Raw genomic sequence first — 12,032 nt, 5'->3', positions numbered from 1 at the left:
AGGTACAAAATCATCATAGCATATTAGAGTTTTTGTAGGGAAGATAGATTATACATGTTACATTTAGCCCATAAATTACCTCGATAAATTGAGTACAATAACGAGGAAGGCTGCGCTTGAACCACAAAAGAGAAATAACATCACCAACTCCATAACCCCTTTCAATAATTGTAGACATGGGCACACCAGCATAGCAAGGTTCCTCACCTGCATCATACACATCACATTTATTATTTTCAGAGAGGGATAGCAGGGCAAAGGACAATTATAAAGTAAGATAAAATGTTGCCATCAATCTAACCTCTATCATCAGAGATAGTGGAGATAATGTGTGTGGGAGCTCGGACCTTCCCACTTTTAATGGCAGTTTTAAGATCCTCAGGAATGGGGGGAGGTGTAACCTCAGGGACAGGAGGAATATTTCCTTCCTCAACCTGCAAAAAATATATGTAACCCCAAGCTTTGATCCCCAGTAACATATTCCCACAAAAATTATACTTGCAAAAGACATCAGCTGTGATGTACCAGCTTCTCAAATGTCTCCTTAATCACACTTTCAAGAGCTTCAAATGAAGTCGGGACAACTGCCCCAGCATCCCTTAGTGCCTGATTCTTAGCTTGTGCGGATTCCAACTCACCACCGCTCTTCGCGCCCTGTTATACCAAAAAATTAATAAACCAGATCCATGCATACTAAATGTATTGTTCAGCTAACTGGAACTCGAAGAAAAGAACACCAATTTGTTTACTAACTTACAGCATGGCCAAACTGGACCTCAGATTTGAATAGGCGTGCACATGTCCCACTAACCCAGGCAACAACAGGTTTCTGAACCTTTCCTTGTTTCAAGGCTTCGACGAGTGAATACTCATCGCTTCCTCCAAGCTCCCCAAGAACAACCATCATTTTAACCTGAAGCCAACAAATGAAAAATGTTGATACACCATTGCTCAGAATCCAGACTTGGGTTACAAGTAATTCAGGGATGGCATTATCCTGATAGCATACTTGTGCGCCAAACAACCTTTTTGTCCTAAAAATGTAATTTGGAGTGGATGGAAAGATAATAGAGATAGGCCAAAATTAGTGTAAAGGAGTTGCCTCCAAAATTTTGAAGATAAAAAGGATCTAACAAAGGAACATGTTACAGTGACATCCTGTGGATGTCCAATCATGTCAGAGAAGAAAAATATAATATTCATAGGACACTTATGCGACAAAGACGATGAATATTCATATAGTACAGGAAGAAGGTTAACAGTATCAACTTCTATATAGAGATGTTAAGTGTCAAACCTGGGGTATGTTGTTAAAACGCAGAATGTGATCTGAAAGAGTTGAGCCAGGGAAAACATCCCCACCAATTGCAATTCCTGAATATGTTAAGAAACTGTTAGCATGGAAGCATTATTCATGTGAATCAGTAAATGTGACATTGACATTTATTCACAAACAAGGTACCTTCATAAATACCATCAGTCACTCTTGCAATCGTGTTGTACAGCTCATTTGACATGCCACCCTATTGAAATAATGGAAGTTTAGTTTGTAAATAGTATTCAAAATATACATTTGAAAATATATACTAACTAGTCATCAAATTAAAGAAGTGGAGTTCTGGAAAGAGAAACAAATGGAAAGTCAGGTGCTCTCCACATTTTTGCAAGAAAAGAAGAAGATAAAGCCGAAGCACCATATGTAAACAAAAAGTCGTCATTACAGACACACTGGACAGTTCTTTTTATTTTGCTACTTAATTGATGGACGTGAATCATGCAGAAATACATGCGATGAAGTAAGATTATTAACAACGAAATTGAAGCACACCGATTTAGACACAAAACCAACTGATCCAGGCCTGTACAGCTTGCATTGAATTATGTTATCAATGGTTCCAGCAGTATCACCAATCTTGAAAGCACCAGCTTGAACTCCTCCGACTGTTGCAGGTCCAATGATGACCTATAAATAACACTAAATCACTTAGCAAAAATAAACAATAAATATGCAGTTTAATCGTTTATGTGCCCTCGGAAAAAATAGCAATCATTTCAACTCATTACGATATATATATATATATATATATATATATATATATATATGGACTCAACTATTTGTTTTTTCCGCACAGGGCACACAGAGTCGCATTTTCCCTATCACTCTGTTGGATCATCTTACACTATAGGTGTGATATTCCAGTATATTTTTCTTGATTTCTGGCAACTTTTACACTGTCCAAACCTTGAACAAGTTATGTAGTAGTAACTATTGATAGAAAATGGTTCTCCTATATTATGGGATGAGTAATTCCATGTGACATAGAATGTTCAAAATATCGGCCGACATACAAGTTAATCGGCGAGTTAATCCCTACTCGGAGGGTGGCCAATACGAAAACCCCCTTCTCGTTGAATTAACGGCGCGAGCCAAGTAATCAGTTTGACAAGCAGATTAATCGGCTGTCAGACCAAAAAATCTTGGTGAGTCAGTTAACTGGTTTGATTGGAGGAGCAGCTTGGGCCGGCGGCACGCACCTCCCCTCTTCCCTATCCTTCATGCTTCTTCCTGCTCTCCCCTCCCGCTCGAGTAGCCACAGGCGCAGTCCACCAACCCTTTGGCCAGTGCATCCTACAGCGACGCAGCTCCCACGGAGTGGAGAGAAGCAGGGAGATGATAGGCGCTCGGTGTGAGACAGAGGATGAGAGGAAGAAGGAGCTGGGGACGTGCTCTGGGAAGGGGAAGAGAGGAAGAAGGTGGCGGCTGGAGAAGAGGAAGGAGGAGAGAAAGGAGAGTGGCTACACGGGGAATCTTTAACACACCCATCGCTGGAACCATAGTGAACTGAATGGGCTTCAGCCTAGCAGCGGTGATGACAGCCCAAATGTGACTTATGCAGAAAGGAAAGACAAAAAAGGATAGTAGAGGGACAAGCAGAATATGGCTAACACAAATATTTAGCAATATGTTTGGTATGGCCCTAGGTAACCTACCGATAAATTCAGTTAAATGGCTAATTCGCCGATTAATCCCTATTCAGTACCCGAGCGAGATGGCACCAGTTACCAATATCCGGAACATTGGTGACATATAATTCTTACCTTGTTGTTAGCACGTGCATAGCTAATTAGCTGCTTTGCGTCTGATTCAGGAACACCCTCTGCTATAATGGCTACAACTCGGACAGTTGGCTGCTTCAAAGCTGACATTGAAGAAGCAGCCGCACTGCAGATTTAGAAAATACAGTGAAATTGTAGTTGCTCCAGATCATGCAGTATTTCCCAGACAGATTATCAATTCTATAACTAACCTCCGGAAAGATGCAAAGTTGATAAATACATCCGCGGTTGGGTGTGCATTGCAAGCAGCTTCAATTCTACAAAAGATACATCAATAGATAAATTGTTCACACATAAATACTGCACTAGCAAAGTGCTAATGCAATATCCCTCCATCTGAAATAAGAACTGCACAATTGTTCAATCAAACAAGATAAATGAGGGAGAAGAGAGCTCACGTAGGATGAACCGGAATAGCAATTTCTTCTTGTCCAAAGAAAAGTTTCTGGAACCCATCAGAACCAGGATTGATTATTCCAGCAACAGAAGGTGTTTCTCTCCCTATCAAGCAGTGCAAATTCAGTTAAGAAAGAAACAAAACAGAAACACTATAGAGTCCTTTTAAACTAATGATAGGGAGAATATACCACAGAGGAAGTCAAAATCAAGCATCCGTTGGATAGGGAGTTGCTTATAATTATAGAATAATGCTTGGGTGGTTTTCGAGAAAATTTGACCCGTCGCCATGATTTACTTCCCCTGCAAATTAACATGTATTAGCCTATGATATAACCACAGTAGTAGTTACTATTTAGAAAACCATAAATCATAAGCACCCTACTAGTCATCAAAGTACCAGAATAAAATGAAATCATGTTAGCACAATGACAGAAATGTTGATATGGTATGTCAAGCATAAGCCCAACATCCAACATAGCAACTAGAAAGCATTTTCTATTGACATAGTATTAAGCGAGTATTTTTGATGATTTCAAACAAGCTACTGACATAGCTTATAGCTGAAAAAATGCATCTCTGTACCCCTGCGACATAGGGAAGAGTTTCTTTTTTTGCGAAATGATATAGGAAAGAGCTAACACAGGAAAATTTCCTGAGGATTGTAATCCTCCGAAATTCCTATGAAAATCCTTTGAATCAAAGGAGCCCAAAATGTATACAATATAAAGGTGCCATCTGTGCAGAACACCAGATCTCAAATACGATGCACCCGCATATTAAGTTCTTGCTGCGCACTACTTCTGGTGACTAAATCAGAACAATGCCCAAACAAAATATCACAATTTTTTCCTCCAAGTAAAATCCACGTAAATATACAGATGTATGCTGACTTCCCACTAAGCTCAGAGCTTTCTACTCATCATCACACGCAGACAAACTATAATGAGTAGGAGTACAAAGGAACATTTTAACAGCTGACGCACTGAGCCAACCAAATAGACTCGGGAATATGTGACCAGGTACTTAGTCCAAGCGTCATTTTGTTTCTAAAACCTCCAGTACAAGCATTGTCACTAAAAAATCCTACTACTAAAATAGGAAATTTAAGAAGGTATAGAATCAAGTTGTCTGATCCTCAAAAGCAATAAGATATAAAGTTGTTGAAATCTGAGTAGAACACCAGATCCCAAATATTATGCACCAGCACATATTACTTCAACTACATCCAATGTTTAAATAATTTTCGCCACCAAGATTCAACTCCACAGTAAAGAGTATACTAAGTTTGCGTTTGCCCCAAGAACAAAGTTTTCCCCAATGCATCCCAAATAAACAATTCATAGCGACTAAAAAAGGACCTTAACACTTGAGCTAACCAAATGGACTTTCCAGACCTCACAAGTTGAACCCTTGCCCATTGCCACCCAAAACCTATCGAATTTGGGACACTTCATAAGCCACGAGATCTCCTCAGATCCACACAAAAAGCGAGCGCCAGAGCCCAAATCCAACAAAACCCAGGGAAAGCTTTCACTACCCCCAACACGACAACGCGTCAATCCGTCAAATATGAAACAAAACTGCCGCCAAAGGGGCATTTTTCCGGCCAAATTCTGATCAAAGGTAGCAAGCAGGGCAACCCATTCCCACCCAAAAACCCAAACCCATAGAATCAGACAAGAGGGGCGGGATCTCCACGAAACACCGCGGGCAGGATCCCGCTAGCCTCGGCATCCACCGGGCGACTGGGGCAAAGAGAGCCGTAGATCCGCGCCGTCGGGAGCACACCCACTCGACCCGACCCGACCCGACCCACCAACCGTTCGACCAAACGCCGCATAGAGCAGTAACAGCAGAAGACTAGATGCAGTGCGTGGGAGTGGGTGCATGAAAGTGTGAGCACGGTTTGCAGCGGCGAACCTTCCGAGGCGAGGCAGGGCAAGGCGAAGCGGAGGCAGAATTGCTCTGGGACGGAGATTGATCTGGGTCTCGCTCGGGGAAGACGGAGCTGAGGGCCAAGACAAGTAGAAGAATTTATAGTGGCGGGTAGCAAATGGGAAGGTGAGAAGTAGGCGACGCACGCCCCCATCTCTCCAGTCTCCACCCACAAGAGCCGACGCCTTGACGACTGTTTAGACCTGGTCTATGAGCCGCCGGGCATTTTTTTTTTCTTAAAAAAGAGAGGTAAAATTAGATGATACTCCCTCTGTAAACTAATATAAGAGCGTTTAGATCACTACTTTAGTGATCTAAACGCTCTTATATTAGTTTACAAAGGGAGTACTTTGTGCGATCCCGTGAAAATTGGTTGCAACATACTCCCTCCCTCTGGAAATACTTGTCATCAAAATGGACAACTCCTTTTTTGTCTATTTTGATGACAAGTATTTTCGGACGAAAGGAGTATTTCTTTTTTTTGGAAAAACTTCCGGTCTATTTATAATCCATTATGATAATACAAAGCACTAAGGTAATAAAATTACAACTATGTATTCCCTCAAAAAAATACAACTATGTATATAAGCCACCTAGCGACGATACTAATACACGAGCGAGCCGAAGGTGCACCGCTGTTATTGACGGTCTCCCAAGTGGGGAGGGGGTGTCTCTCGACAAGTTGTCTCCCGGCCCGGTGGGCCGGATCGAAGGCCCTCATGTTGGTTCACCAATGGGTCACGTCGACGCAGCCCACGACATATGAGAGGAAGGCTCCCGACGACTTGATGTATACTCCAAGATGTTAGAAGTCGTCTACAACTCATCCTCTTTATACATAGCTGACTAGGATGTAATCCTCGACCCCCCGTACCTATATAAAGTGAGGGGTAGGGCTCGTAAAGGGCACACAACAATCTCAGAATAGATCGAATAAAACACATGCAGGATGTACGGTTTTATCTCTCTGGAGAGCCTGGACTTGGGTAAAACTTGTGTCTTCGTTATCATCATCTCAAGACCCTTAGTTCGGGACCCCCTACCCGAGATCGACCGAATTTAGCTCCATCATTGATGCCCCATACAAGTCCCGCTAAGATGTCGCAGAGATTTGATGGGGATCAAGATCAGCGAGCAGGCTGGGATCGGCATGACCTTTGTGCCCAGTCGGCTCTTCATTTTCGGCAACATGGCCCTCTTCGACGACTCGACCGGCCACATAGGCCATGTCGAAACTTTTTCTCTAGGATGGATTGTTAATTAGATCTGGCGATTTGGAGTACACCGTTGACTCCGATGGAGAATTGATCTTCGCAAACTGGGTACCAAACCAGACTGTATACCAGCATGAGACACTCGTCCCTACCTCAACGTCGAATCTGGCTAAGCACGAGTGCGAGAGCCACTTGTCGAACCCGACTTCGAGTCGGGATTTGATAATGCTTCCCGAAGACCTGGCGACTAGTTAGGCAGAAAAACAAAGAACCGAGATCCATGTCAGACTGAATCTTGAGAAAGCTTCCACTGGCCCCGGTGTCTGATCAGGCCCAAAAAGAACTCAAGAAATGTAATGTGGAGCATCCTATGATCATCCCCATGGACGCTACACAACTCCCTAAACACCAAGTGACGGCGCCCTGAGTTAGGGGGTACTCACCTAGTCGGCTAATACGTCTCCGTCGTATCTATAATTTTTTATTGTTCCATGCCAATATTATACAACTTTCACGTACTTCTGTCAATAATTTATATGATTTATTGGACTAATATATTGATCCAATGCTCGATGTCTGTTCCTGTTTGTTGCATGTTTTTTGTTTAGCAGAATATCCATATCAAATGAAGTACAAACACGATAAATATTTACGGAGAATGACTTTGGAATATATGTGATGTTTGGGAGGTGGAATCAACGCAAATGGAGGCCCACAGCCTCCACTACCCACCAGGGCGCAGCCTACCCCCTGGCGCGCGGTGGTGCCTAGTGGGAACCCCATAAGTGGTTGGGGCTCTTTTTCGACCGCAAGGAAGCTTATATCTGAAAAAAAAACATGTTAAATATTCAGCGCAATCGGAGTTACGGGTCTTCGGATATTAAGAAATGGTTTTCGGCCAGAAAATAGGAACGCGAAACAAAAGAGAACAGAGAGATAGATCCAATCTAGGATGGGCTCCTGCCCCTCCGCCGCCATGGAGGCCATGGACCAGAGGGGAAACCCTCCTCCCATCTAGGGGAGGCCAAGGGATAATAAGGAGAGAGGCTCTCTCTCCCCCTCTCTTTCGGTGGCGCTGGAGTGCCGTTGGGGCAAGGATCATGATGGCGATCTACATCAACAACCTTGCTACCATCAACACCAAATTTCTCACCCTCTATGCAGCGGTGTAATCTCTCTATTCCCGCTGCAATTCTCTACTTAAACATGGTTCTCAACACTATATATTAGTATCCAATGATATGTGGTTATCCTATGGATGTTTGAGTAGATCTGTTTTGTCCTATGGGTTGATTGATGATCATCATTGATTTGAGTTGTATATTTTTATTTTGGTGCTTGTAACAACCCGAGACCAACGCTCCAGTTGCTTCCAGTTATTTTTGTTGTCGTTCTGTGATTTATTTGTTAGTTGCATTCATCATGTCATCTTTTGCATTGCATCGGAACTCCGTTGCATTATTTTACTAAAACTTGCATCTGCTCGTAGTTGCCGCTTCTTCCTTGTCTTTGTTGACCTCCTCTCAAATCAACCAGACCACTCTCTTCTCTCTCTTCCCTGAGCCCGTCAAACACCCTTGTCGTTGTGGCCTTTTGTCAGACCCCTCGTGCGCGTTTGAAAAGTTGTCTCGAACCCGACCCGGGCAGTCGTGACCGATGGGTCCGCATCATCCCCAAACATCCCTAAAACATCTTCGGATTCTTATTTGGACTTCCCAAACCTATTTTTTCTCAATCGTCCGATTATGATCGGAGGATCCAAATCCTCCTCCTTTCCCTACATATAGTCCACCCATACCTAATTTCGAAAACCCTAGAAATCCTCCTCCTATCCAGTCGCCGCGCCGCCACCCACCTTCTCCCATCGGGATTCGCTCCCAACCAACCAGTGCACAGCTCGCTCCCCTCCCGATCCACCAACTCCTCCCGATCCATCCACCCGCCTGCCCATCGCCACCCTCAGTCGCCTCCCGATCGAGGGCAGGAGCTCCTCCCGAGCGAGAGCACCCATGCCCGGGGCCTCCTCTGCCCGAGCCTTACCTCTCTTCCCGTCCTCGTCGCTGTCGGAGACAAGCCGCAGCTTGCTAGAGCAAGGCGGGCTCCAGTAGGTCTCTAGCGTCGTCCTTTATCATGGAGCTCGCCTCCACCGACAGCACCAACTGCCCTCGCCGCCTAGTTCTCTCTCCCTGCACCCCTTTCTGAAGGAAATATGCCCTAGAGGCAATAATAAAGTTATTATTTATTTCCTTATAATCATGATAAATGTTTATTATTCATGCTAGAATTGTATTTTCCGGAAACATAATACATGTGTGAATACATAGACAAACAGAGTGTCACTAGTATGCCTCTACTTGACTAGCTCGTTAATCAAAGATGGTTATGTTTCCTAACCATGAACAATGAGTTGTTATTTGATTAACGAGGTCACATCATTAGTAGAATGATCTGATTGACATGACCCATTCCATTAGCTTAGCACCTGATCGTTTAGTATGTTGCTATTGCTTTCTTCATGACTTATACATGTTCCTACGACTATGAGATTATGCAACTCCCGTTTACCGGAGGAACACTTTGGGTACTACCAAACGTCACAACGTAAATGGGTGATTATAAAGGAGTACTACAGGTGTCTCCAATGGTCGATGTTGGGTTGGCGTATTTCGAGATTAGGATTTGTCACTCCGATTGTCGGAGAGGTATTTCTGGGCCCTCTCGGTAATACACATCACATAAGCCTTGCAAGCATTACAACTAATATGTTAGTTGTGAGATGATGTATTACGGAACGAGTAAAGAGACTTGCCGTTAACGAGATTGAACTAGGTATTGGATACCGACGATCGAATCTCGGGCAAGTAACATACCGATGACAAAGGGAACAACGTATGTTGTTATGCGGTCTGACCGATAAAGATCTTCGTAGAATATGTAGGAGCCAATATGGGCATCCAGGTCCCGCTATTGGTTATTGACCAGAGACATGTCTCGGTCATGTCTACATTGTTCTCGAACCCGTAGGGTCCGCACGCTTAAGGTTACGATGACAGTTATATTATGAGTTTATGCATTTTGATGTACCGAAGGTTGTTCGGAGTCCCGGATGTGATCACGGACATGACGAGGAGTCTCGAAATGGTCGAGACGTAAAGATTGATATATTGGAAGCCTATGTTTGGACATCGGAAGTGTTTCGGGTGAAATCGGGATTTTACCGGGTTACCGGGAGGTTACCGGAACCCCCCGGAAGCCATATGGGCCATCATGGGCCTTAGTGGAAAGGAGAAAGGGGCAGCCCAAGGTGGCTGCGCCTCTTTCCCCTCCCCTAGTCCTATTAGGACTAGGAGAAGGTGGCCGGCCCCCCTCTCTCCCTTCCCCTCCGAGGAATCCTAGTTGGACTAGGATTGGGGGGAGGAATCCTACTCCCAGAGGGAGTAGGACTCTCCTGCGCCTCCCTCTTTGGCCGGCCAGCCTCCCCTCCTCTCCTCCTTTATATACGGAGGCAGGGGCACCTCTAAACACACAAGTTGACACAAGTTGATCCACGTGATCGATTCCTTAGCCGTGTGCGGTGCCCCCTGCCACCATATTCCTCGATAATACTGTAGCGGAGTTTAGGCGAAGCCCTGCTGCTGTAGTTCATCAAGATCGTCACCACGCCGTCGTGCTGACGGAACTCTTCCCCGACACTTTGCTGGATCGGAGTCCGGGGATCGTCATCGAGCTAAACGTGTGCTCGAACTCGGAGGTGCCGTAGTTTCGGTGCTTGATCGGTTGGATCGTGAAGACGTACGACTACTTCCTCTATGTCGTGTCATTGCTTCCGCAGTCGGTCTGCGTTGGGTACGTAGACAACACTCTCCTCTCGTTGCTATGCATCACATGATCCTGTGTGCGCGTAGGAAAATTTTTGAAATTACTACGAAACCCAACAGTGGCATCCGAGCCTAGGTTAATGATGTTGATGTTATATGCACGAGTAGAACACAAGTGAGTTGTGGACGATACAAGTCATACTGCCTACCAGCATGTCATATTTTGGTTCAGCGGTATTGTTGGACGAGACGACCCGGACCAACCTTACGCGTACGCTTACGCGAGACCGGTTCCCTCGACGTGCTTTGCACAGAGATGGCTTGCGGGCGACTGCCTCTCCAACTTTAGTTGAACCAAGTATGGCTACGCTCGGTCCTTGCGAAGGTTAAAACGGAGTCTATTTGACAAACTATCGTTGTGGTTTTGATGCGTAGGTGAGATTGGTTCTTACTTAAGCCCGTAGCAGCCACGTAAAACATGCAACAACAAAGTAGAGGACGTCTAACTTGTTTTTGCAGGGCATGTTGTGATGTGATATGGTCAAGGCATGATGCTGAATTTTATTGTATGAGATGATCATGTTTTGTAACCAAGTTATCGGCAACTGGCAGGAGCCATATGGTTGTCGCTTTATTGTATGCAATGCAATCGCGATGTAATGCTTTACTTTATTACTAAACGGTAGTGATAGTCGTGGAAGCATAAGATTGGCGAGACGATAACGATGCTACGATGGAGATCAAGGTGTCGCGCCGGTGACGATGGTGATCATGACGGTGCTTCGGAGATGGAGATCACAAGCACAAGATAATGATGGCCATATCATATCACTTATATTGATTGCATGTGATGTTTATCTTTTTATGCATCTTATCTTGCTTTGATTGACGGTAGCATTATGAGATGATCTCTCACTAAATTATCAAGAAGTGTTCTCCCTGAGTATGCACCGTTGCAAAAGTTCTTCGTGCTGAGACACCACGTGATGATCGGGTGTGATAGGCTCTACGTTCAAATACAACGGGTGCAAAACAGTTGCGCACGCAGAATACTCAGGTTAAACTTGACGAGCCTAGCATATGCAGATATGGCCTCGGAACACGGAGACCGAAAGGTCGAGCGTGAATCATATAGTAGATATGATCAACATAATGATGTTCACCGATGAAACTACTCCATCTCACGTGATGATCGGACATGGTTTAGTTGATTTGGATCACGTGATCACTTAGAGGATTAGAGGGATGTCTATCTAAGTGGGAGTTCTTTAATAATATGATTAATTGAACTTAAAATTTATCATGAACTTAGTCCCTGATAGTATCTTGCTTGTTTATGTTGATTGTAGATAGATGGCTCGTGCTGTTGTTTCGTTAAATTTTAATGCGTTCCTTGAGAAAGCAAAGTTGAAAGATGATGGTAGCAATTACACGGACTGGGTCCGTAACTTGAGGATTATCCTCATTGCTGCACAGAAGAATTACGTCCTGGAAGCACCGCTGGGTGCCAGGCCTGCTGCTGGAGCAACGCCAGATGTTATGAACGTCT

The 12,032-nt window shown here is 44.3% G+C and overlaps 1 protein-coding gene across 1 annotated transcript in view; it reads right to left on the bottom strand.

Moving 5' to 3' along the window:
• Nucleotides 1-5,586, bottom strand: part of LOC119268066 (ATP-citrate synthase beta chain protein 1) — a 7,700-nt gene extending 2,114 nt beyond the window's left edge. The window contains exons 1-12 of the mRNA XM_037549560.1: nt 5,437-5,586; nt 3,705-3,816; nt 3,516-3,618; nt 3,309-3,374; nt 3,100-3,223; nt 1,829-1,963; nt 1,463-1,523; nt 1,298-1,374; nt 758-913; nt 526-654; nt 302-434; nt 80-207 (exon numbers count right to left, since the gene is read on the bottom strand). Of these exons, the coding sequence (XP_037405457.1) occupies nt 80-207; nt 302-434; nt 526-654; nt 758-913; nt 1,298-1,374; nt 1,463-1,523; nt 1,829-1,963; nt 3,100-3,223; nt 3,309-3,374; nt 3,516-3,618; nt 3,705-3,804 (1,212 nt within the window). The 5' untranslated portion in view covers nt 3,805-3,816; nt 5,437-5,586. The remainder of the gene's footprint in view (nt 1-79; nt 208-301; nt 435-525; nt 655-757; nt 914-1,297; nt 1,375-1,462; nt 1,524-1,828; nt 1,964-3,099; nt 3,224-3,308; nt 3,375-3,515; nt 3,619-3,704; nt 3,817-5,436) is intronic.
• Between the last annotated feature and the right edge of the window lie 6,446 nt (nt 5,587-12,032).

Source organism: Triticum dicoccoides, chromosome 3A (genome assembly GCF_002162155.2).
Source record: "Triticum dicoccoides isolate Atlit2015 ecotype Zavitan chromosome 3A, WEW_v2.0, whole genome shotgun sequence".
NCBI lineage: Eukaryota > Viridiplantae > Streptophyta > Magnoliopsida > Poales > Poaceae > Triticum > Triticum dicoccoides.
Note: the sequence above shows the minus strand (reverse complement) of the source record. Positions and strands in the feature narration are given on the sequence as shown.